This window comes from Varroa destructor, unplaced genomic scaffold (genome assembly GCF_002443255.2).
Source record: "Varroa destructor unplaced genomic scaffold, Vdes_3.0 BEIS01000002.1, whole genome shotgun sequence".
Taxonomy (NCBI): Eukaryota; Metazoa; Arthropoda; class Arachnida; order Mesostigmata; family Varroidae; genus Varroa; species Varroa destructor.
The window spans coordinates 56,121,645-56,149,119 of record NW_019211455.1 but is presented as its reverse complement, the minus strand read 5'-3'; the positions used below and the strand labels follow the sequence as shown (position 1 = coordinate 56,149,119).

The 27,475-nt window shown below is 41.0% G+C and overlaps 2 protein-coding genes and 1 long non-coding RNA gene across 25 annotated transcripts in view; 1 reads left to right on the top strand and 2 right to left on the bottom strand.

The window, feature by feature from the left end:
* Positions 1–8,301, bottom strand: part of norpA (no receptor potential A) — a 197,520-nt gene extending 189,219 nt beyond the window's left edge. For 2 of the 13 annotated variants that reach the window (XM_086979111.1, XM_086979112.1), the window contains exon 1: positions 1,114–8,273. The gene's annotated coding sequence lies outside the window, so the exon portion shown is untranslated. Of the gene's footprint in view, positions 1–1,113 lie in introns of all 13 variants that reach the window. The other 11 variants (XM_086979105.1, XM_086979103.1, XM_086979106.1 and 8 more) reach the window with 11 other exon arrangements.
* LOC147758031 (uncharacterized) overlaps positions 1–27,033 on the top strand; it is a 50,562-nt gene extending 23,529 nt beyond the window's left edge. For all 8 annotated transcript variants that reach the window (XR_015320320.1, XR_015320319.1, XR_015320321.1 and 5 more), the window contains one exon: positions 12,208–27,033. This is a non-coding gene — a long non-coding RNA (uncharacterized LOC147758031). The remainder of the gene's footprint in view (positions 1–12,207) is intronic.
* Positions 22,181–27,080, bottom strand: LOC111244555 (N-alpha-acetyltransferase daf-31-like). 4 transcript variants are annotated; one of them, XR_015320310.1, is made up of 5 exons: positions 26,339–27,080; positions 24,794–24,927; positions 23,685–24,064; positions 22,910–23,108; positions 22,181–22,500 (listed from the first exon to the last, which is right to left on the bottom strand). XR_015320310.1 is itself a non-coding variant. In XM_086979129.1 (3 exons), the coding sequence occupies exons 1-3, from the start codon at positions 26,590–26,592 to the stop codon at positions 23,865–23,867; spliced, it is 588 nt and encodes a 195-aa protein (XP_086835255.1). In that variant the 5' UTR covers positions 26,593–27,080; the 3' UTR covers positions 23,539–23,864. The 4 variants fall into 4 exon arrangements, 1 of the variants encoding a protein (XP_086835255.1); XR_015320311.1 differs by having other exon boundaries at positions 22,181–23,108; positions 26,339–26,519; positions 26,682–27,080; XR_015320309.1 differs by having other exon boundaries at positions 22,181–23,108.
* Between the last annotated feature and the right edge of the window lie 395 nt (positions 27,081–27,475).

The following is a 27,475-nucleotide window of genomic DNA, read 5'->3' as shown; positions in this document are numbered from 1 at the left end:
TTCGAAAGCATATAAAGTTTACCGGTTTTCCCGTTTGTCTCTAGCTGTTTTTTGTGCGCAGTTGTCTGTTTCTCGTCTCGTTTATGATAGGGTCTAGATAGTAGGAAGGTTAACAAGTAAGAGAATCAAGTCAGACGTCCTTACGACAATTCCTATGAACTGAAACGTAAAAATGCAAATATACTACATTTCGTTCCTCTGCTACACTCGCTTTTATAGTTTTGGGGGCCCCATTACGACTGGGGGTAAGGCTATAAGAAAAACGTGGCATCCATCTTCAACAAACAACCAGTCTTCAGCTAGTTGTTCGTTATTGTTGTGAATATCAACGTATACCTAAAAAGAAAAACTTTACGCTTGACTTTGTGCTCGCTTCTCTACACGATTTTCCTCTTTTTTCTTATGCTCTTCTTTAGAATCTGAGACGAAATTATTTGGCGTGCTCGCCCCATTCGGTTGCATCGATGAACGCGTTATTTTGTTCAGTCAACTTTAAAGCTTTTCACTCACGAGGAGACTTCCGAAAGGATTTTGAAGAAAATATTATAATGGCACACCACTTGCAAATCGTCTTTAATACCCAGCTTACTATGACTTTACTTAGGTTACAAGTCTATGTTCGCTACTGTTAAACCAAGAAAATTGCGAAACCCTAATTATTCCTATAATATTGTAAACGATCAAGCCTTGGTCTAGTACCTACGACTTGTTCCCAGTAGCCCATACATCATGTATACAAGCACAAAGATCGACTGACTGATTACAACCCGAGAAGACTCACGCAAATAGTATCGCATCGCATGCCGATTGACCGAATGAACCTCGTCTTTTTTTTTTTTCGACATTTTGTCCACATATCTACAATGGCTAACGATGAATAGCCGCTCACCATTTAAGTACGAACTGGCTAAATAAATGTATCTATTCATCGATAGGCAAGCTAAGAAAATAGGCACCGGTGCGTCGTGGCTTAAAACAAGCCGGTCGTTGTAACCTTTTGCCTTCGTGTATCCCGATCACCTGTCGTATTGTCCGAGATGGTCAGTATGCGCCACTGAACCCTACCAATAGTTCTCTGTGTATTAATAGCCTAAACGATAAAACGATACTTACAATTCCACCGGTAGGTGGCGCTAGTTTTACATCGTCGTCGCGGCGGTATTTTTGTTGTTGTTATTGTCGCTGCTGAAACTGTTACCAACGATGTCGTCGTTGTATCCATTATTTATCGTAAGGAACACGTGTGGGTTCTAGCCTTAACACGTATTGTCGTTGCTTATCTATATTCTATTATCTTTCACGTTAAATTCTCACTTCACAACTGAACCACGCCACCTCGCCCGATTTGTTTGCTAATACGAGAACAAATTACGATAATTAGAATTATTTGTTGTATTATATCATTACTACCAATATTAACACTTAACAATTTCCCGCACTTTTCACTGCGTAGTCGTCCACGATCATCAGCATCCGCTGACACCAGCAACATCCCATTGGTGACAACAATCTTCACCTACTTCTATTACAGTAATGATAAAAATATTTACTATTATCAATATTACGACGTTGGTAACAACATAACACTTTACGATTCGACAATTTTTGCCCGGCGCTGCCGTTGACACTCACACAAACAAACACAGATTTGTCGATCTTCACGCTTCGTCGAGCAGCTGTTGCAGCATTGCACAGTATTCAATCGTAACTCTGCGATTTCAGGGAAAATTAAAACTGCTGTTTCCAATATCGATAGCGTTCCTAACGTACAAAATGACAAAGGAACCGATCAGTATCGACGGTCTTCATAACCGGTCGTCTCATATTTGCTTACGTTTAAGATGCACTTGTTTCTGTCGTTGTCCTTCAGTAGTCGCTGATGTTATTGGGATCGTCAGTGCTATGTACTTATTATCAGGAATCACTCTTAAATTTTTTTGCTCTTTGCTTGGCTTCCTCTCTGGCGAGACCCTTTCCTGCTCGATCAGATTTTACTTCACGGCCAGCCTCACCTAGAGCTAACGCACAAAAGATAAGGACTTGACTTATTTCGACACATGACGACAATGAAGAAAACGAACAACTTCTACAACGGCTAAAACTACTTCCATCAAACGTTATAGGGCGACACGTGTTTCCGTTTCTACACGGGCCGCGACATCGATACGGAGTGCTGCTGTTGCTGCTGCTTTTTTTCTACCCCTGTTTTCTATCAACAGCAGGGAAAACTGCCACAGAAAGAAGCTTTTCGTCGAGTGCCTGAACCTTCAGCTGGTTCTATAGGATGCACCGATCAAGAACCTGTTCTGTAAGCTAGGACGTCCGGCTGGCAAGGCAGAAAAAGGACGAACAGAGATATCTGCTTCATAATAGCAGATATTTCTGTTCGTAGGTGTACTCACCGGCGCACTTCTGTGAGGTGCCAGGATTTCAAGATGGCTGTCCTAGAAATGGCAACATTTCAGGCCCGTTTTGTCTATTTTCCTTTGCTTTTTTTTGTTCTACGTTTATGCTAGGCGAATAACCTGGACAGGTTATTGTATGACGATCTGCATAACCTTGTTTAGCTCCAATTAACGTTAGCTTCCCGCATATGTTCCCGCGTCGGAATCCAATAGCGAGAGCCGTAGCGATTTTTTTCCAGGCTTTCCTTTCGCCTAGCGTTGTTATTATTATGAGCACCGTTATCAAGTGCACCATAAACTACACACAGGCACTGGTTTCACTTTTGCGATGCCCTCCGTTGTATTTGGTCCACACCAACTGACGACCCCACTACGTTACGTCCATACAGCTTGAATGCCCTTTTACGCTTGTTGTCGTTGGTATTTCTTCGGGCTTCTGTGTTATCCCTTGTGCAGACGGTGCTTCCAGTCACTGGTACGATAGTCGCCAGCCGTTCGTTCTGGACACAGACACCATCCGTTTGCTTTTCCACGCCTTCATGGCGTTGTCTTTAGCGTCTCGTAGACATTAGCTGTATTTCAGCAGTACGCCATCGGCTATTTCTCGGCCGCGTTACCAGTCACCGTTGCCGTATTTCTGCCGCCCTCGTTGATATTGGCGCTGCTGTTATTGATATTGGTAGTAGTGGGTGCTACGAGCAACGGTCCAATGAATACCAGCAAAAAATACCAGTTTGATTTGACTAATCGCGCACCCTTGTGGTGTCCGCCACGCAGGTCTTCACATAACCTAGCTGCAACGCCTGTGTTTTTCTTTGGGCAGAATCGTGTTGGTACTCATAATAGCAGCAACGATGGCGATGGCGATGGCGAAATAGTATATATATATATATATATATATATATATATATATATATATATGCATATATGTATATATATATATATATATATATATATATATATATGCATATAGATATACCTCACATCACAGAATGCTTCCACAAAATGACTATCCGACGCGTTGTTCGTGACAGCATCGGTTTGGTTCAGAGCAACTATTGGCCCCACTGACCGCTAACGATTAGAAGAAGAAGCAGCCTTCGCACAACGGAGGTAACAAAGTCGCGTGTTGTATTGTTCTCTACTGTTGTACGCTGCTTCGTACTGTCCAATACGGTGGCGAAGCTCGATCAGTATTGCACTGCGGTGAGAACTTGGATGTACGCTTTGCCACGGCAAAAAATTACGTTTCCTTGCTCACTAACGGTTCTACCCAACTGCTGGTAGTGTTAGCAGTGACGGTCAGGTGATGACTGCAGCATCTACAAAGACTACGATCTACCACGTTATATAGCGTGTGCTACGAGTAACGGCAGCAAAGAAAGCAAATTGAAGGCGCACCGTTCTTTTTTTCACTATCGCTTGTCATCTGTCTGTTGTACGAGACTAGACCGGTGACGGACCACGACTACGATTACACCCGTTGGCTGTTGTCGACGCCCGGCGGGGGATGGTTGTGTACAAAACGATTAGCTATATACGCAAACGGAGCACGAAACGGCCAGTATCATGCGACAAGGCTCCAGCCTGGACGATGATAATGACTGTGCTCTGATAAGAGGGCTCAATTCGGTGGATCAACGGGGCTGTTAGCGCGTTTAGAGACGAGGCAGCGTCCGGTGGCCGCCACTCGACCATGGACCACCGGCACGGTGAAAGCCGTAAACAGTAACAGGCGTATGCACGCTCTCGAGTCACTGTACACGCACTGGCCAATTGTCGTAGACGCCGCCTTGTAAACGGGCAGGGGCGAATCAGTCAGCGAGTCGGTTGCTTCTCCTCATACACTTGTTATAGCCGACCCCTTTATTGTTTTACCTTCCCGATCACCCTACCTTTTTGCTTATATCTTAGAGCCTGTTCGTTTGACCGTGTGTCTACAGCGTCGGACTGACTTTCTGACTGTTAGCTCCAGCTACGACACCCTGATCGCTGACGGCGCTTGCCTGCAGCCGTCAGAGTTAATGATGTTGTCCTTCTATCTGACGACCCAGTCTGGCTCTCACCGACCTAAACTGACTGAGCAAAACTGAACGTAATAGAATCGAACACCAACAAATAGATCGGCGGTATCTGTGCTAGCTCCGTTACTATCAACGATGCCATTAAAGACGATTATGATGCTGGTGATGTCGTTCTTCCACTAACGACAGCCACTTGTAGTCAGCGATGGCGCCTATCGGTAAACCAATGGCTGATTTGCCAGGGTGCCGGCCGGTAACCAATGCCTGCTTAGTCAATGCTCGTTCGTCGGCATTCGTTTGCTTGCCTACCCACCCAGCAGACAGTGCTGTCTGAGAGGCTAGGGTGACCCGTAATGAAAGTCAAAGAACTGGTCTGTTTGATTTACTTTCCCGCCTCTGCTCCGGCCTAACTTCCTCACACGTAGCTGCTGCTATTGCTGTTGTTATTGGCTCTTATGGCAGCTTGTACTCTCGGCATCTTAGGGTCGGCGGTGGTCGTGGTGACGGCGGATGACATCGCACGGTGGCGACGACGACGAGTTCGGTCGGCAGATGCAGGCGCCAGCAGCAGACAGACGAGTGTGGTCGCAAAGGCGGCTGTACCAATTGACCTCGATGAGTCAACCCTCAAACGTTTGGTACGACACGACAAAGGCAAGACAGGTTGTGAGGTCGACGCCGCTGTTCACGTGGTCCGTTTCAGGAGTACTTTATTATTACACTTAGCTGACCCAGCATAATATTACGGTAGAAAAGAGCTACAGGCGCTGAGCCTTGTCAGGAAGTCTACGTGGCTTCGGTCTATTCGTTAATTATAGCGGTTACGATGCTGCCGTTGGGCAATTGTTGGTGGACATCCAGCCGTATTTTCGTTGCTATCGCTGCAAAGTTTCTGTTGCTTCTAGTATCGGATATTATAAAGCATTCGAAGTATTAGTTAATAGCTGACCCATTTTTGTATTTAAAACGAAGATAACTAAAATAGAATACTCGTCCGTAGATCTTGGCCTGCTCTAACTGATCTTTCTATGTGTTCCCTTTCTTGTTAAATTGATGAATTGATTCGTACTCGACTTCTGTAGACGAACGTTTACCGATTTTAACAACAGTCAAGTACTTTTTGGTTTGGATCCATGGATTTACGTGGTGTCAAACAGACTATTCAGGACAGCAAGAAAGGGCTATCACAACGGAACAAGCTATCAGAGTGTTGGATAGCCCATCTGCTTGTTAACTTTTGCTGCTGCTATTCTGTTTCTGTTACTCAGCCGTTAGTTTCTACTTGTTGCGTTGTTCTACCCCAGCTGTACGGCCAGAAACGCCAAGTGCGATTTGACGGTCGTAGTTAACTGTTTACTACTGCTTGGTCCCTCCTCGATTCATTCTTTCCTTTTGCCGTCAATACTACGAGACAAAACACGCTACAATATTTTAGTCAACTGTGCGCCAGAAGGCTCCCGTTTCTCGTGGCTGGGGTTGTACGGACGCGTTTACAAGCTCGAGGCTTTGTGCGGGTCTGTGAACAACGCGAACTTCCCCAGCCGTTGCAGCCTTTAATAAGCCATTGCCACTTTTTGGGCGCAATGAATTCCACTCGCTTTAACAGCCAACAACGACCAGTGGCTTACTGATGTTGGTGTCATTTCTTTTATACAATAACCCCAGCTGCTTGAGTTGCGATTTACTTCCTAGTACTCGGGCGTTTCCACGTCGACTGCTAGTTCAGTTTGCCGTCGGCTTTTGAAACTTCGCGTATTCATTCACACGGTCGTGCTATCAATTGCTGATTGATGATAGCGAGCCTCTCTTTCGTCGATATCTCCACACGCCATCACCCTCTCTAGATATTCGATGTCTATGTGTCCTTCTCAAGTCGTGGCGGAAACTTTGAAATGAACAGGTTTTCGATCCCTGCCTTTGCCTTGGTATCACCATCGGAGGCGCGTCTCGGCCTTCTCACGCACTGGCGCTTCTACCAACATCCGCAGCACTACCGATTGCCGTGTCTATCGCATTCGACTCTAGTACTTTTCTTCTTTTGCGCCTTTATTTTCCTATTTCTGGCTGTTTCAGACAGTGTAACTCGACAGCTGATCACTGATAGGCCGCCGGTATAGCTGTTGATTAATCAATGATGGCTTTATCCACAACACTGACGATGGTAGCAGACAATCTCCTTTGCTAAGCTGCCACGCACCCGTTACAACGCTAGCGGCTGATGGATGCTTCTCAAACTATCACTATTATCTCAAGTTCCCGCTAGTCGTTGTCGTCCTCTAAAAGCTCTGGCAGTGTTTGCTATTCCGGGCTAAAATCTGTTGCTCTCCTTTTCGCTAACGGTGGTGATCAGTACTCGTTTTTGAGTAATATGATTACTTCTTTAGTCGTTATTGACAAGCTGAGATGTTCCGAAACACATACTAACCGGTTGGCTACAGATTCTACAACGATTTCATATCTCTATTGATCAGTATTCTCAGCCGTTTGTCTGGCGTGTTTCGTAGTAGCATCAACCCCAGTTTGTTGGTCGTATGTCCTGGTTGGAATTGCCTTACGAATGATGATGGCAGTGGTGGGAAATATCCTTGCCGCGACACTGGTAAAATCAACAGACGGTAACCGTTTGACGCGGCGGACTGAGGACGTACACTGTGTATGCGTCTATATGAATGAACGATAGACTGTAGTGAGCCGTAGACTCAAAGCGACCACCGTCCCGCGCTTTGGTCCCACATCACTGGCTTCTCGCGCTCAGACTGTCGGCTACGATAGCAAGTTACCGTTATGCTCCGGCTTAATCATGACTGATTCATTCCGTAGGGCTGGCATCTATTTGTTCGTGGATGCGTAGGAGACTGAGTCAGTTAATCAAGTAGTCGGCCAGCACGATAAACGAAGGACGCAATGCAGGTTTGCGGTTTATTTGTCACAGACTTTTTAGCGATAAGCAAATGACTCCTCACTGCTCATCAGTCGTCCAAAAAATTTATTTTTGGTCAGGGCGACGTCGACGGCGAAAACAATAGTAATCGGACTGGGTGCTTCTGTTAACTGACTTAGTCGGTCATTCTGTCGTCACTCACTGATTCACGTCAGTGGAAGCCGTACTTTGGCCCATACCCGATCTAGCTTACTGTTCTCAACTCGAGTGCCGACTCAAACATTGTGGAAGAATTGTGGCATGCATCACCCATCGAATCATTAGATTATACTAGTAGACATCTTCACGACGCTCATCGTTTTATCCATTGTATTGCATCTTTGAATTTTCATTATCATATCCAACGTGGGCATCACTGCACCATCAGCTCGAACTCTACCAGGCAACGACACAGTTACGACTGCAGCGTCAGCCCCAACCAACGCCGGCCGATCACTCATAAATACCAACTAAACGCTAAGCTAAGTTCAGTCCTGGCAAAAATCACACCAGTAAGAACCAAGTGCCGAGTACCCACTGGCCCACGAAGCCGATGAAGGTAACTAAACGATGCTTAGATTAATTCCTGCCTGATGTTCGCATCTCACTGCTGCAGTCCGGCGGCAGCGAGTCCCTGTTCGTCAATGGCTCTCCGGTAACGACTCTCGCTTGTCCTGCGTCGCTCACCAGCTGACGACACTCACAGACATTCATACATGCAATAGCAGCGGCAGCAGCGACGGCACTAGCACTGTTACCCACAGCGCACGCACCGATTGTGCTGGCATCAGCGGCGGCAACAGCTTACAACGTACATGACGGCGGCGCAGGCCCCCATCGAAAGCGAGAGTTGAGGGCCCCCGCTAAAACGGCGGGCAGATGACGCGCGGCCAGGCAGCCTGGCTAGCGATAACCACCGATGTTAACAATAGTTATTGCCCACTTTACCAACCTATTAACACTGCTATTATCGTCGTTATATGACCAACACAGAGCAGCTGAGAAAAAGGCCATCGAACAAATATTTCCGCAATGAGAACCAGCGCGAGCCTTCAGCAGCCAGCAGACATACGCGTCATATGAGACATATGAGTGAACGCAGTGGCTGTTAGCGGGATCAGCGACGACACAACGACGGTGCATGGCACACGGCGGTAGCAGAAAGCGGCTGGCTTAAACCGCCGACCAAGAGAGTGAGGGCCCTGTCGTTAGTCGTAGCACCGCCAACAGCCGCAGGAGCGGCGGCCCGGTCGCGGAAGCAGCGATCAGGACCCTCTCCACTAGCACCCAGCACCGGTGTCGTCGCGACCAGCGCGACACTATAAACAGCAGTGAGCGAAATGCCACCCGAGGCTGCGATACGAAACAATGCTAATGGCTAGTGATGAAAGTAAAACGACTAGCTTTATGAACCTGTACAGGGTTGGACAAACAGGAGAAGGCATGCTAAACGAGAGCGTACGAGAGAAGAATATCAGAGGAAGAAAACATGGGAAAGAGAGACGTACCACCGACGACGACAACAAGGCAGGCTCGCTCGCGCAACACATTCACGATCAGACGCAAACAATAGCAACTAGTTGTCAGACGTTAGATGGAGATAAATGGTGGTGGAGGAGTGTCGGAGTGCACGACTGTAGGTCGAAAGCACGTTCTTTCGTAGAAGCAAGTACATGATGGCGGTGACAGTAGACAAACAATCGGGGACGATGGCATATCGGATGGATACGATAGATAGCGCAATGGATAAAACACCTTTGAATACCGTCTGGAAGATCGGGCTTGTTTAGTTTCAGTTTGGTCTGGCCTAAGACTAAATACTAGCTTAATACCGAAGAAGAGTTGCGCAAAAAATTCCATTCACTAAATGAAAGCAGAGAAGAAAACACCAGGAATTTTTAGTAACAATGACGAGAGCTTACATATTTCGTACTGTGCGTGCTGTGTACCGCAGCACCTAGTCAAACAAATACATAAAGCTCATAATAACATCATAAAAATACCGGAGGAACCCAACCAATGCAAGTGCGATAGTGGAGCAGAAAAAGGGAATCGAGGCGTACCTTGACAAGCGGCCCTCTGGCTAGCGGAGGACTGGCCGTGGAAGAAGCTGGTAAAGAAAGGAAAAACAAAAAAAAAATCGGGAAAAGACAGCAGACGATTCGTCCTAAAAAAAACTTAATGTTTGCTTTTTTCAAGTTGTCCTTTAGGACTTCATCGTCCTCCTGTGTAGAGAAAGCCGGCCTGGCAGAGCTACTGAACATTTCTGTGACCTCTCTATAGGGTAACGAAGTAACTACATGAGCACCCAATGTAGCTTCTGTTTTTCCAATCCACTGTGTTGTTAGACTCTAAAAACTTTTAATCGAACATTGCTTAATTAGTTAGTTGAGCCTAAACTGGGAGCAAACAAAACTAGAAGGTACGGATTTGATAATGAAAATGCCATAGAAGCTTTTCGGCTAGAGTCCTGCTAGCTACAGTTCTGTGTTGCCGATAACAAGGGGCCTATTGAGGCAACTCGCGACATTATACTGAGTAGGAATACTTCATGTAAGAATGCTGCTTTTAATGAAAATTTTCAATTTGTTTCTAAAAATAGACAAAAAGGATTTTTCATTAGATCGAAGATCTTTCGTACTGCAAAGATAAAATATTTTATTGCAAAATAATTGAATTAGCATATCTAAGATTTGATGCTAAGGTAAAATAGTAAAACTATAATATGTATATATAACAGGTTTACTATGATAATGAAAGGAACAGTTCGTGCTATAATGAGTTAGTAGGTGAATAAATATGCGTGAACCAATATTTATAAGCGGTTGGTGCGCGCTGTTCTCGCCGCAATACGTACACGACTGTCAATCATCACTAAAACCTCTGTGAAGTTTTTCAGTCGTTAGGGATTTTCATTAATAATTGATCAGCTACATCTCTGTGACGACATTACACAGGAATGACCCAAAAGACCTACGCTAGCAACTTTTCAGGTTCAAGTATTGTCCTTAACGAGGTAACAAGAAAAATGAGCTCCTTCTAATTTGTCATTAATTAATTGTAGCCTATTATTGGAAAGTATTTGCACAAGAGAAATTAATTCGTGGCAGTTGAGCGACAAACGTTTGTATTGTTCTAACGGCGTTCAACTGAACATGCCTAATATTTGGAATGAATTTTTTTTCAGAAACTACACGCACAATACAGATCCTCTATGTGACGAAAATGGGGACGTTGTAAATGTTTGTGAGACAATTATAAAGAAGGAAAAACATGTCCATATTGCTCTTTAATTGAATATGTTGAAGGATTGTTATACTTCGAATTATTAGATTTCAGATGATTCGAAAACTGGAAAGGAGCTTTGTCCAAAGAGATCAAAGTGCCGTGTATTAGTTCTTCGTGAAATATTGCGATATTTACTCAAGCCAAAATATTTTATACTGCGCAAATAAAATGTACGAACGAATGTGTTTCAGATATAAGCTTGAGATGTTTGCAGCAAAAGATTAGCATTCCTTTTAATGCAGAAGTCACTCAAATGGTCCCTGTCTAGAAATTGGATGTTCTTAAATGATCAAAGACATGCCATAGTTCCCTTTTATGCCGCATTAAGACATCCAAAAATAGGCGTCCAAGGCTACCTTGTGCCTCGTACGTTGACTTACTTTAGTTATTTAAATTGAAAAGTACGTCTATGTTAACCAGAATTGTACCCCAATAGGACTCTATGATGAAAGGCTCTCTAAAATCAGACCGATAATCGAGGCGACTCTGGATAATTTCGATGACCTTTCGTCATGCACGTGGAAAAATGATACGAATTAAGCTCTGGAACCCCACATGCTAACTGACAGCTTTGTAATCCTTTGATATCCTCACCTCCAGCCGTATAAGCAGCAATACGAGATCCAACAGTTTTTATATTTTCAGGTATGTTATCGAAAATGCCTCGTGGTCGTATAAGTTCACTGCGAAAAAAAAAACGCTTGCAAGGCAAGGCCTCGGCCGAACCGGGAATTCAGTCTAATTGCACCAAAGCAAAGCTTCGGAAAGAGCAGTATCAAAAGTACGAAAATACTATTCGAACAACTAAGCTGATAAAACGCCTCCTACTGAGGAAACATTGCCGGATAACGGCATCATTCAATCGAACTTCAAACTGTGTTGAAATATAAGATTGTTCCCCTGTCAATCAATTGCATTGTAAAAGGCTATTCATTGGAAGCACGCTCATTTCAACCTCTACCAAGTACCGCTGCTGACGTTCGCCTATTTTAGTAGGCAGAGACACTGCGTATTGGCAATGTTGACTGCTGGGAGAAGGTCATAGATGTTGTAAGTGACTATGTTTCATGATCAAATCAGCTATCTTTGCAATGTCTTTACAAAGGAAATAACAAACTAAGAATAACTTCGTGCAGTATCATCGCATCGACCGCAGACAGAGAATACAATTACTATTTGTAAGACAACAGTGTCTCTTCAACAGAACGCTTGTTAATTCTTGAAATGATGATACTAGATGATCGACTTGAAGGGCTACTGAAGCATATGGTGCTTGCAGGTGAGGACAAGACCCGGAGACAATATTCTATTGAGTCGACATTCTGTTAGTCACTGCATGCTTCCAATAAGCTCGATTATAGAATTCTAATAGGCATTTTCTAAGCAGAGGACCTCTCTTTGTCAGCATTCCATTCAAATTTTTCCATGCACTCAATTAATTAGGCTGCATTTCGAATTTCATCCCTGCCTAAAAGCCAATGTCCCGCTTGGCCTGAGAATTGAGTGGATTCAAAGCGTCGCGTAAATCGAACGCTGTCATCTTGTAATAATACACTCTCATTCATTCTAGACCAACAGAAACTACGACTGTTACAACGCCGCCAGCGCAATCTACGGTGAACCGATCGGTAGAACCCAAACACGAGACCCATTGCTTTCTCAGTTCACACAATCTACTTGACAAGCTCGTCTCATCATGCCCAATCACCATTACCATCAAGAACAACAGTGCGATGTCATTTTCGTTGGGTGACAAGCGCCGTGAGCGGCATCGCCCTGGTGTCACCATCGGACTCGATGTCAGTGTCGCTGTTGACAGGTGCTGATCACGCCGATCCGATAGCAATAGTAACTTGGCAAACCCTTATGATCGTATCATTAGCGTAACTAAACGAGTCTTAAATGTAAATCGAGTGCGCTGCACTATGCAAAGGTTTCTATCGTGCCATCATTGGCGGTGTGACGTTGAACGCAAAAAGTCTTACTTTTTATACGGCATTAATTTCGTAGTATTGTGTCGATTCGATGTTTGTTTGGATTCTTGGTTGAGGCGCGAAGCAAACGAGTGGTTGGCGTTGATTAGACTAAGCTGGAGTAGTCGCGAATGGTACCGCTGTTCTTTAACGCTGGTCGTCAGAAACTGCTGATCTCATAAATAGATCACTTTGATTAGATCAATTGGATGGAGTGTGACGATCCCGTTGTGCTCTATGTACTATGAAACAACAGTTATAATTTTGTCATTTGGCCCAGCATGAATAAACTATTGGTAAATACCTTGAATCCCCGAATGGGGGTTTTAGTATCTAAGGGGCGTAATTAAAGGACGACTATCTAAATGTTTCAGCTTCTACGAGATATTCTTTATAAGGAACCCAAGCACGAGTATTGTGGGTCGAGTTTTTATGTGTTGAGACTCCACAACTGTTCTGGACTATTTGAATTCTTTAATGAAAAACATAGTGCACTTATGTTTAAATAGCCTAAATGTCATTATAACGCCTATTAATGACCAATTCAAAATGTATTAACACCTAGCTACTAAGTGCAATACGCCCGCTGCGAAGGAAATGTTCCCAATATACCAAAAAAAGTATCATCTGATGTTGACTGGAAGCGTCGCTTCCTTTGAACGCCGCAAGCTTTTATTTTGTTCCATTCATCACCCTCTTCCCTTTCTGAGGTCTACCGCCTACTGCATAATCGGCAGCTAGGTCAAGGGACGCAGTCAGCCAAAGACTGTAATATAATTGATGCCTCATGCACTCAAACCATGCAGTGACATTAATCCATCCAGCAATTTCCCTGCATGTTGGAATATTCGATCTACACACCACAGAATGCCAGGCCAGGCGATCGGAGATAGTGTCTGCAACCATGTGCATTCCGGCTAGGAGCGCCGGAATCAAGTAAGGAAGCTGCCTTGTCTGGAAAGATAGCTACGTTGCATGGAACAACATTGATTTCTTATTCACTCACATGGAACAACAAAGGAGTCGCCCTGTTTTCGGGCACTACGACCTTGAACATTCTCTGCGTCGAATACGTCTATAAGCAAAAAGTGTGCGGGGTACCTTTACAATCCGATGTGTTTATCTCGCAGTTTGTGCTGGCGTCGGAAAAGCACGAACTGTAGTTTAGCAATACTACGAACAATCTAGAGAGTAAACCATTATCCTAGCGACATTTACTAGCCGAGGACCGACTGATAAGTTCATAAGTGCGGGAAAAGAGCCCCTCAGAAAACAATAGCATTATAACATCAAGGCCAACTAAAGAATTGCTTTATTGTTGTTTGAGTCTGCAGATACTGCTAATTTGTAGGTTATCAGACAGAGTGACCCTGTGTCATTACTAGAACATGGGGGTCAGCTTACGTGACCGGCAACGCAACTGTGTAATGGATGTCAATGAGCCCAGATCATCTGAGTTTAACATGGGTACGGACAACTATGTACTCGGTATCTACGTAAAAACGCCAGATTCTAATTGGAGCTGATATTTCAGTTTCGCATACACCAAAATCATGCAGCTGTAACATTCGATATCGCTTACTTGGTGAAAGTTAATCGCTAGAAATTAGCTTCAGATTTCAACACGTACCCAGTACTCGGCCGCAGAAACCTTCCCAATGGCCTGATGGTTAGTTAGAGACTGGCTGTTATCGCTTTTTATTCTCTTTTAATGATGAATGAGAACTGTTAACAACTCCACGTTGATAGACACAATATGCATTTAGCTATATAATAAAGACCTTTAAGCTAACCGGTGGCCCGCGCAGGCTTTGTTTCTGAGAAGCCGAACACGAATTCTAATGGAATGATTAGTAATTAACAAGATCGAACCTACGCATGCCCCGACAAAACCCCGATCATCTCCGTTTATAATTGATTGATTGATTGATGGTTGTACACCGGTCCATCGTTTTCTGTGAATATATATTTCTGCGTAATTGTAGCATATATTTTACATAACGTAATGGTGTTGATCGATCGCTAGCTGATTAGCGGAAGGTACCTTAAACGCGCATGGCTACTTGGAATCCGGTGCCAGTAACAACAGTATATCTTGATATAACGCAGAAGTTTTGTTCAATGCCAAAGTAACGAAAGAGGTGCGAGTGGAAGAACGACTTGGGGTGAAGGCAAAAACTAACGTTAGCAAACTGATTGTTTAAACTAAACATAAACTGTAGCAAACAGATAGATTAATAAATATGGAGATGGTATTGAAAGAGCGCTATCGGTGTTGGCGCGTATCGTAAACACCACAACAACTATCGCCCCGACCTAAGCGGCGGAAGAATAATTAAGCAGGTTATAGCCTGAGGACGTGCATTTAACAGATTGTTTTTTTTTTCGATCATAAGTCCATTGCATCAATCGCAGCATATGTACAGAATTGTTGACTTAAAACAAATTATGGTAAGTTTTCGCGTGCTTTACGGCTAGTATTTAGGCTGTAAGACACTGTTTTAGACGGCCGGCTTCTAGCCCTCAACGAAGTGCGTCTACGCCCGCGTCCGAATTTAGATCAGCACGTGTCTCTGAATAAGACTGTGTAAACTATTTCATGAGAATTGACAGTTTCTTGGGAACGGGGTACGCATTCATATAGAGCAGGATATCCAGTCACCTGGAAGTATAGTTAAAGCGTTGTACATTGATATTCTTGTGGCGATAGTTTTGTATAATGCCTGTACAGATGTTTAAAGGATTTTTACGGAAATTTGATGTATATGGAAGATTTAACATTCTTTTATGGTGGAATTACCTTTTATAATAACTTTAGTTTTAACAGAATTATATATATTCAGATATATCAGATATAATTTCTAAGCTAATTTCAATAGATTTTTTCAATGATCACGCCGCAAAGCAATCGGTTCAACTGTTTTAGTCAGGTCGAATAAACATTTTAGAAAGTGAAATAGCCACAATTTCCTGAAAGCCCATTACCACGCAATAGTAATGATCTCAAGTACACGTTCTTCTTTAGTAGGACAAATGCATATAAAATCAATTATTCGCTTTATAAATCATTCAAGGAATAGGCTTTGAGTTCTCGAGAAGCAACATTTTTTCTTTGGAAAAATTTCCAAACTTTAATTTGGAAATTTGATTAACTTGAAACATTCGATCTAATCAAATTAAAAACATTTGGAGATAATTCTGTATTTTCTGGAAATAACAGCTTGAACCACAATTCAGCTTACCTATTACGTGAGTTCCCAAACACATGGTACTGTAAAAGAATTCATTAACTTCCGGTAGTTTGAATCCCAGTGTAGTTTCGCATGGCGCTTTAGATATTTAATAGCATTTGAGAGAACTCATGCACAAAAGGTAACTATTATTGTTACAGTTATTAGTCACGTGAAAAAATTCTCGAAAAACGTTTAATCTGTCAAACAGGTTCTCTGGTCGGTTGAAGATTAGTGGTCTTAAAAAGAGGAGCAGGATTAATTTTACTTTGATAAGCACACACAGGCACAGCTGGTTGCTATTGTTCATAAGTAGGCTCTTATTATTACATGCGGAAACAACTCTGGTGGTATTCACACTAATTTGAGTACACCGCTTTATAAAAAAAACATTCGATGGTACTAAACAAACTAGGGACATTAAATACTGACATTCGCTCTTTTACCTCTAAGAGATTTTAAAATGTTAAGATAGAAAAAGAATTGCAGCCATCAAATCTGCGTTGGTCAGATATAGGAAAAGATATGTGGGAAATAGAGCATTAGTGGTAAATAGTTATTTGGAAAACGCCTCTGCGTGATTATTTGAAGTTCTCCACGGCTACATTCGAAACTCGTTCTTTCTTTGTGTTTTTATTTAAGACGTTTGTTAACAATTATAATTATGTACTAATACATTGTAAGCACTGCTCTCCGTAAGTACTTCACAGGAATTATATAGATCCAGAGTACAGGTACGAAACTAGACGATGAAAGATTCTCACAGATAACAATCAACAAAATTTCCAAAACGAGATATGGTCCTTGAAGACCTAGAATTTCTAATGTCAGCTATATGTTAAACCAATAGAAAACTTTTCTTTATAAAACATTAGGAGATCTTAATGTCGAATCCTTTGTGAGTCTTTTATTATTAAATAAAAAAAACTTCAAATTTTCCAAGATTGTACGTTAGAGAATATTGAAGAGCGCTTACCGAATAGATTTTTCAAAGGAATATCTCGCCGATGCATAATCATTTTTCTAACTAAAGTTCATGTCCAGCCCTCGTGATAAAATGAATCTACAAGCACTCGAACAATTGTAAAATGTCAGTATTTTTGATTACACATTGAAGCTCATGAATTATTGGCAAATTGGGTAGCTTACACCATTGCAGACAGTACAGATAGTAAATATTATTGAAGAGTCTACCGACAGCCTCGGTTACGATAAAAGTTTAGATTTTTTTAAACTTTTTAAGTTTATGAAGGAACCTTTTAAGATAAAGGAATACCATGCGAATCTTGAGATTTATTCTAAAAATCTTTGTATAGTTACTGAGTAACTGAAAATATTTTTTACTAAAGCATTTGAAACTGAATTGGATGAAGATATGTCAACTTAACGTACAACTTTGCCATAGGTTTAAAAGCAACGCGTGATATTGCAACTCTTATGAAAACAAGACCTGTCATGCCAACTATGTTGAATACTGTACAAAGCGCGGGCATTGACGAAACATGTTATTAACCTTAACGGGTGCGATGGAAACTCAGATGCGGCAGTGGGTGCTGACAGCAAAGACCAACAGGTCAACACTTGTGTAATAACTCCACCTACTAGTATATTGATCGTCGCAGGAAGGAGCCTTGACGAGCGAATTGTATCGTCATCTGCCGGCAAAACAATCAATGTCGCTTCGTATGGCAACGGCCAACCAGACGCTCCTACCCTTCAGGATCTGTATGTATGCAACAGTTTTCCTACGGAGCCCTTTCATCGCTCCGGCAAACCACGCTATTCCAATACTTCTGTACCCACAAGCTCCGCGCAAAATCTGCAAAAGTAAATCGTTTAAACTGATAATGTACTGGGTTAGCTACCGTCGCCATAAAATAACTGCCAGCTGCCGCCTTAAAATAGCTGTCAGATTCCACAAGAACTTTTTCTCACTAGGGTGCTATAACGCGATCAATATTCTTTCATAAGCGCGTATTTATGCCACCGTATTTCCTAAATATACTATCCTTAAGTGTAAGCGGGCTGATTGGTTAGCCGGCTGATCTATTGACTAGCACAGCGTTTGACTTGGATTCGTTGCATTTTCACCGTGAAAAAAGGTCGAGCGCTGTCGGCCTTTAACTGCCTGTCCGTATATAGATAGCTATTATGTAAGAATATGTGAGAGCTATGTACAGAGATGTAAGGACCTCTGTCTTTTCGGAGATAGGAAAAATAGCGTGCGCACGCTCTGAGACCGTTTGGTATTTCCCTGTGGATCTTTTGTTTGTTCTCCAAGCGTTCTGAGAACTTTATAAAAAAAAAATAGACGAAGCCGATGTCAAAGAGAAGGGAATACTACAAAAGAGTCGCCTTAAAGTTAATCGGTTGTTATCCATCATATGTATATGAACGACAATATTTTAATGTACTGAGCTTACGGGCGGCTGCACTTTGAACTTTCTTTGAGGCTCGCGAGCATTATATGCCATATGGAGACAAAATGAGAGATGGATAAAGATCAGCTTGCTCAAAATACGCTAAGGCTAAAATTAAAAAAAGATACGAATTATGAGTTAAAAACGTAGTGAAGTGTGCTGTGTATGAAAAAAAATAGCAGTGTTGAAAATTATTGACGACACAAATAAGGTTAAAAAACATAATAAGAACTTCACTCCAAAGTGTGAAACGAAGCATAGTCACTGTTGGATAAACACCCACGTTTATTTTTCATTATAATGACGTATAGCTACAATAAACAACTCAATTCCTTCTCGTTTCCACTCGTTCAAATTCTTCTTGTTGTTACAAGCCGACACCTTGAACTCGGTTTCAAAAAAAAACAATTTTTTGTTTCTCAATATAAAAAATTATCTAAATGCGATATAACAATGACTTTATTCATATGAATTGTGTAGTAGTTATCATTGGCAGGATTCAAAACAACGGACGTATCATAGTGTCTTCTAATTGAAGACGTTCAACGTTATTCAAGCCGTGCCGTCGACGGCGACGAAGTATAATACTTTAGTGCTTGAAAGCGAAGTTTAACTGAGATGTCGGAAGCTTGGACGCAATTATTTAGAGTGGAAGCCGTAAAGTCTGATGTATTGAGACGTCGAATTTGTACAATCGATTTGCGCCTTTCAAATTTTGTTCCATAGTGCCTTTATGCTTTGAATTTTACCTGCAGTATCGGCGTAAGGCATTCCATCAGACAGCGGGCTGGCTCTCAGCATGAAACCAAGTCCGTCTATGCCAGGGTCCGAACCTACATTACAACGTATCCCTAATATTAGCAGGCAAATACGTTACCTACTAATCTATCACTGGGGCTGTTCCATACTACCTAACCATGCAGAAAAATAAATCCGCAAAAGGGTTTGTCACCTTTTTGCACTTGCCATGCATAGTAAATAATGGTATATGTATAGTTAGACCTGTTGTGAGGGATGAACATCTTTGGAATCTTTGGGTGTCCGCCTGTACTTATAGCGATTGAGAGAATAACAGACTATGAATGGCATCAGAAAGCAAATTCTTTTTTGAGAAGTCAACATCGAGTATTTAACTATAGCGGAAAATTTGCTGCTTAGTGACGAAGTCTACCGCCACAAGGGATCTAAGGATAATGGAACGGTTAAGAAGCCGTGTTTTTTCCAACAATCTGGGAATAAAACGTATGCGCTCAGTATCCAAATGTTTCAGAATGATTGAGTCGTGTCCCGCGTACTACATTTATTTTCGGATCAGGCTGTGCTTAATTAGATCTTTTAAAGAAAATGCGTATATTGCGGCGTGGTTTGATCGCAATCATAGTACATATATCATAACTAAGTTACTTCAAGATTCAAATCGCACTAACTCGCAACGAAGTGATTTTTTTTATGCAATAATCACCTAGGCTATTCATTGCCTTTTCGAATGTCTGTCAATAAAGTGTATGTCTATGCGCCGTGTGCTTCGGTGTAGATTTGCGAACATAGTGGCTATTAGCCGGTAATATAGTAAAAAATTGCTTTACTTTTAGGCTGATGAGCCAATCCTTTTTGCAAACATGGTGGCCAACCATTCGCCGTGTCCTCGTCTCTACTTTGCCATCAGTAGATCAACCACTTTGTCTTGAACGAGCCCTTTACAATGGCTTTATAATTTAAATCGCATCATACGAAATCGGGTAACTATAAAACATTAACATGGAACAGTGAGGTCTTGTCTCGTTATGAATGTGCATTAGCTATTAATGCTAGCTTATAAAAACTGATTTGTGTTAACATGTAGTATAAAGCAGCAGCTTCCTTCAGTTATGTTAAGCTGGATTGATCATTTATAATTTTTTGCAGTTCAATATAGGGAAAGGCGTTGGAACTTGGCTTCTAGCTGTACACGAAGTAATAACTACCACTTCGGGTCAAATGATGTTATTGTCACAGTGTACTCCAGTACTCATTAAAAGGCATGCGGTCGATTACGTAGTTAGTTAAATGAGAGCTCAGATATATTTTTGAAGTATTACTGTGGCATCGGTAAAAGAAAAAAGAAAATACAAAGCAAAACTACACCACATAACAACTTTCAAACATATAATCTCTTTGTACTGTGTTTTCACAAAAGGAAATTTTACATTCCAACCACTTTTTACAGAAGCTATAGTATTCCAAATTAAAAATTACAGTAATAAACAAATTAAAAATCCATCCCAGGCTATAAAAAACGTCTCTCCCTGCAAATATTAAAAATACGAAAAACTGCTGCCCAGTGCTTCATTTGATAGCGGCGCTTTGATTATGAACTGAATTGTTCTCCGTAATCCTTGACCGTATTAGTTGAGCAGTATAAAGCGAACACTGATGCGACAATAATTGCATCAGCCTTCGCACTACCTGTAATATTAAGTGATGAAAGGAAACAACACTCTCTTCAAATATCATACTTACATACATAATCAGTGGCTTTGAAAAGTTCGTCTTGCAACTTGATACGCTTTACAACTATATCTAGCACAGACATACGTCTCCTATCTAGGCTTGTTGGGTCGCCCTGCTTATTTTCCGAAAGAGACTTCGTGTTTCGAATTTTATGTCCGGTATCTCCTTTACGCATTCCACCATTTTTTGAAAAAAAAATCCATCGGAGATTAAAGACGTCTAAACCTTTTCTCGCATGAGGGTTCTCGGCCTTCTTTTTTTATCAACGAATAACGCTTTTTGCAACGATTTCATTGTATTGTTCATCCGATCTGTTACGGGACGCTTCGAGAAGTACTAATCTTGTTTTAGAAGGGTTATCCTTCAGATCCACCTTTGAGGGCTATATCAACTGCCTCTATATAGGTTCGTCCATCAGCAACAAGCATATATGTATGCAATACCGGTGAATAAGTTTTTTCAGTTTAACAAACAACTTAAGGGCTTTTTTGGTTCTGAGAAAAGTTCTGAAAAAAAAAATACATGACACGTAAGAAGCAATTTCCTCAAATAAATGATTTGACTAAACTACATTTCCACCCCATTCGCTTGGTAATTATGTGTCAGAGATGAAATAACGACCTCGATCTCAGCAATCTACAGTTTGGAGTTTCAAACGAAGGTATGGCCCATTGTTTAAGCGAATGAAGCTATCCAACAGAAAAGACCCAATATACGAGACGACGTAACCATTTTCCACGACAACGGCTAATTTTGTAAAAACTGCTTTGCAAGATATTGAGTAAGATACTCCTTTTGCATTCACCATATCTTCTAGACCTTAATATGTATTAAGTACTCTTCTTTATTTTTTTACATATTTGCCCCAGCGCTTCAGCAGCTTCTGATCAATCATTTACCTACTACTCGCATTTCAATACGTAACCTCTCTATTTATGGTTTCTAAAAATGAATCGATAATGGGATGTGCCTGCCGACCAGTTGCCTTGTTTAGGGCATGGAAGGCCTCGTAACTGCACAGATTTGGATTAAGAGAATAAGCAAATTAAAGCCAACGTTGGATATTTTTCGTTCACTTCAGGAAATCACTGAAGTCTGTCTAGCGATGTCATCAAGTGACCAGGCTGCGCACTCTCGATTATTGTGCCAACAGTTCATAAAGGTCTTAAAGAATTTAACATAACAGGCTATATTCGTTGTTTCATTTTCGCGGAATATTTCATAGCAGTAGACGCCCCTGATGTCCATGGTAAGTGCACTACTTCGTTACGTTCGAACCAACTCGAGACTACCGCCGAATTCAATTTATCTCCAGAGCGATGCCATTCTGTCGCCTGAGAGGGATTGATGCATGCCTCGTCTATGGCACCTATGTGCTCCAGGCGAGTTTTTTGTTCTGCAAAACGCACAGGGAATACGCCACACCCATGTTCAACTGGCCTAGAGTTGATTCACTGGAGGACTAATTTTTTTTATTCTTTCCTTATTCTCAATAATTGGGTCATAATTCAGTAACATGTTACACCTTAAGTACCAGTTTCGGCCGACAGAGCTTTTAGACTCCAAGGTCTGCGTTCGTGAGAGGCCTCCTGTGTATCGACAGTTCGTCTTTGTCCTTCGGGTCCTGACATCTGGCCACCTTCTCGCAATTTTTCTACACACCAATCTCCGTTCATAAAACTTTCAGGCCATCCACGTGCTATGCTTTCGATCAAGGCCAATAGTTAATCAATTCCTGTAGTGCTGCAACCTTAGAGGAACGACCACTGAGGGTTGATTTTCGGAACTGAACAATGTGTTCATAATACAAAATATTTTTTATCAAGTATTTTAATATAAGTAAAAACAAACTGAACTAAAATCAAACGTGGTGCAGTTAATGTATGCCTAATAATAATATGTACACTAAGCTAAACTTACGTTGTCAACTACAATATCCATTATATAGAATGGTAAAGTATACTGCTTATAACGATTAGTCGTTTACCAAGAAAATTAGTTACAATGTAAAAGATGTGAGATCACATCAAAACCAAGAGGCTGAGTTAAGTCTTCCAAATTTTCAGTTCAACAATGGCGTGTACATTTACAAATATACTTTCGCAAGTTTAATTAACATACTTGATCTTAGTCTATTTTGGGTAGTCTGATCACCTCACCACAACATATAATACAGAAGAAGTCGTAAGTAAGATATCATTCTAATCGTTTACAGGGCCGAATTCCTATGGTTCAATCCGATGCACTCCGGTACTTTACCACGCTTTGTATTCAATTATTGCAATCGAAATCAGAAAGCATAGAAAGCTTCAGGCACCACGTGGGAAAACGCGCTACCGTGTGACGCCCAGCGGTCGTCTGTAACCAAATAAAAATTTTGATGTTTAAGGCACCGATTGATAAGAAATTTGTGTATGAAATTCATATGAGACATAATCGGGAGGATAAAGCACAAAAGGAATAGGTATTGTTTAACCTCTCGCCTTTTTTTTATAAAGAGAATTGAAGTCGATATTTTTTTAAATTTTCAAAAAATGAATATCCATCAGTGGTCATACCCTCGAGTTTAGTTTTATTAAAAAAAACATTTAAAGAATATTATAATAGTGAAAAGCTAAAAATGTGAGGTACGTCTATCAGGTCTGTATCATTCTCGCACATTTGCTATGGAATGATATAGTTGTATACCATTATCGAAATTAGAGTATGTAATTCCCAGTCTGACCACTAGCGATCGCCCAGCTTGTCGAAAGTACAACTTAAATCAATAAACACACGATATGAAATATTAACGTACACCTTATGAGATCTTATATAAATAATTTTATTCAGGCTCGATCTTTTCGTTTTTCACCCTTCAATTTATTCAGTCACAACAATAATCTATCGTTTTTTACACCTAGAAGTGAGTTGATTTGAGCAACAAACACTTACGCCTTTAGACTCGCCAACTGAGTAAAGTCCTTCAAAAGAAATGATCGTCCATTTTTTCAATCCCATTCTACCCAACCCCCCCAATCTTCGCCTTTCATCCCTTTGTTTAACGACTCATGCTTCAGTCAGCTCCCACTTAATATCCTGAGCAGCATTCTGTACGGAATCTTTATAGCTGCTCTAGTCTTGTTCGCCTTGGCCCTGTTGCTGTTGCTGTCCGCTTGCGTCCTTTTTTTTTCCAGTTTTAACCGCATAGAATGCCTCAGGATCAGCAGGTACGAGCCCTTCCTTTTCGGCGAATTTCACGAGATCTCTTCGCATGGCAAACGCGTCCTCTCCGTCAGCATAGTATTTTGCTTCTATATCACTAATTGCGAATCCTAATATGCATTCGAAATCGAAGTAAAAGTTTCAGAAATGGAAAAGATATCTGTTAGTAATGACACCACATTGATTACGGGTAACTGTGACACCACATTGATTACGGGTAACTGTAAGGGGTTACTCTATTTAGTGAAACAAGTTTTTAATGGGTGCCAAATAAAGCAAGTAGGATTTCTTTAGTAGAAACGTGTGCCAGATCCGTCCATCTGGCGCACGTTTCCGCTGGCCTTTAATGACTATTCGTGCAACTGTTTTTGACGGTTTTTACCCATATCTCTGAGTTTATTTCTGAAATTTCTCTTTGAGTTCTTCAAACATACATTTGTGCTTTATTGTATAATTTTTGTATACAAAATGAGACTTCTCTGCGATATACATTCTTTGAGTATACGTGATAGCCTCCATAACAAAAAGGCAATTTTGGAAAAAAATTTAATTAAAAATTGAATTAGAATTAAAAAAAGGAATTGTTAATTAGACATCTTTATATCAAAGGGACATATTTAGTTTTTAAGCCTATAGACAGTTGCGCGTTTTCCTGTAAGCAACCTTGTGTATAAATTAAAATTAATATTTTGTTTAAGCAAGTTATGGTCCTAAGTTTTCTAGCGTGATCTGCTAATTATGTAGCTAAATACTCAAAAAAATTCAAATATATCCATATTTATTAACGTAAAACTTAAAACATGATCCAGTTCCCATTTCTAATTCCACGTTTGACTTACCCAGCGTATTTTGATACAAATGTAAAGCCGCTCGATTGCTGCGTCGGACGTGTAATGAAACGTATTTGGCGTTGAAACATTCAACCATTGCTCGACTACTCTGATTCATCAATTTTTGTGCCAGCCCACAGCGTCTGAAATTTGAAATAGTAGCAAGCAAAAAATGGAGTAATGAACGGGTAAAATATTAACTTTAATTATACTAGATTTTCTCATCAGCAATGTTTACAGTTAATTTTCTAAGAAAGTTTTTTTTTTGTCGCGATTTGGAAAATCATATTTTCACTGTGGAAAAAGCGACACTTTGCGAATGGACTAAAGCTGTTCACTACAGATTTAGCGATATATTTGAATAGGTTATTTATTGACTCTATAATTGCGCCGAAAGGCTTCGCAGTAGTAACAAGTCGTATTGCAATTGCACCTTTCGGCTCGGCTCAATACATTTCGACTCAGTTTGCATTATACAGGCAGTCGAGAGATGGCAGCTGGCAAATCCCACCACTAGAGACATTCCCATTCGACTCACTCCAAATGGAATATTGCATTGTGCCAGGAATTGATGAATACGATTTTCTTAAAGCTTTTCAAACAGAAATTTTCAACGATATACAATAAATATACCTAACCATCAACTATGGGCTGTCGCCTAAAAGATACAGATCACTTTGGTATATTACTATGAAAACTCACTTTCACTTCCTCCTTATTACACCTACAGTTTTTTTTTTTATTTACCTATTAACGAAAGCAGTCAATAATTTTTATTAAGTCGTAACTTCGAAACATGAATTTATTCATTATCAAACATATGCGTCTAACCCAACCGTATGACCTGCTAGCATATGCAATTTAATTACTTAGGGGGTTATTGTTAAATTATTACGCACGAAAGTGAGTGTTTCTATCAGTGTAAGAGTTTTCATTAAAGCGCTCTTTCGTTGAGCCAAGCCCACGTACAAATCATCAATATTACTAAAGTCGCTATCAAGATCACTGCGAAAAGATATATATATTTTTATATGTGTAACATATGCCTCATTATATGAAATTAGATAGTAATCCGTACAATATTCAATCTCCGGAAAAATAATATAGATCAACATAGCTTCCCACCAGATAATGTATGCCTTAAAAACAGTTCCGATAGTTTCTGATTAATTTTTTGTATTACAATAGAGAAATATGGACAGAATGTAACATTTGCTTAAACGACAAAATACAGCTATAAGTAAAATAGCCGAAATCGATGCCGTCGTCAATATTTTCCGAAACAATGCACTTTGTTCAAGCTTCCAATGATAATTATTCCCATTATCAGTCGAGTTCGATTTATTGATTGTTCTTAATCGAATTAAAGTAACTTTGTTCGAACAGCTGTCAACGATAAAAACTCAAAATTGAGTACTGAACCTACTCGTTACGAAAACATCTAAATGTAAGTTACATAATATAACCAGCAAAATTGGGACATTTTATAAAATGATAACACTTTTTTCGAGCGTAGCTTTCTCACCGAATCTCTCTGTTTTAGTGATCACCTACCTGTGCGAGCGCTTGACGGCCAGTGACGTGATGTGTCCATGGGGCTCAGCATCGTCCTGAGTTTCTTCTTCCATTTTGGCGAGGACATATCCGACCACTTCGCCCCGTCCATCCTCAGCCACGTAGCTCAACTGTGGCCAGCTCAAGCCATGGTAAAAGTAGTACTTCATCTGGTAGTTTTCTGGCAAGCAAAGTAGATTACAGTGTTGCATATTCATCAAATCTTCAGTTGTCGCACACCGGATACTCGTCATCTTTAAGGTTTTGTATTTCTGTCTTTTATTTGACTATTTCGGGTCGCTTTCGGCCAGACAAGAAAGCTGTACAAAAAAGGAAAACTCACGGATTTCCACCGGTTTCTTACGCACACAACTGTATCATGAACGGCAACAACAGAGAGTCGGCACCAAATACACCAGTTCTACACTCACTCACAAGCTGATGTTCTGAGAGCTATACTCCATCCATTCGAAAAACACACACAGCAAATATTACCACACTTTTCACAGATTTCTACTCGCTTTGGGAAAGAAGTGACTTTCGTGTGATAACGATAGCTTTGTACTGATGGCCACCATCAGAGTGCGTGAGTACAGACTCGACGCTATCTGATTTTCCGTAATGGCAGTGTAAGCGATTAAATTTCGCGCAAATTTCTGCAATAAACAAAAATTTGCTCATCGAACGCCAGTAAATGTCTCGCGCCTTGCCGCTGAAATCGCTCAGAAGAATACATTAATGAAAATTGACACGAATACATCGACAAATAGCATACGTGGGACGGATGGAGTACTTGATGGTCAAGCCGTTGATGGTACGGATTTCAAAGTTGATGGTGGCGCGATATGTTGACTGAAAGTGCCATAGCATCGTTAGATAAGGACGACTAGAGACAAACGCGATTTAATGTTGTTGTTAACGTACTTTTAATATATTGCTTTGCAGCATTGAAAACTATTTGTTAGAACGTATATAAGCAAGCAGGCAAGCACATATATACGGCGACACTTGAGCGATCGCTGTTAGCATTTGGGGCATTCTGCTACGCAGTCCGATAAATATTGCTTCATTACATCTATTTACAAACTTTTTCCATTTTATTCTGTTTCTGCAAAGTACGATTAGTTCAAAGTTAGA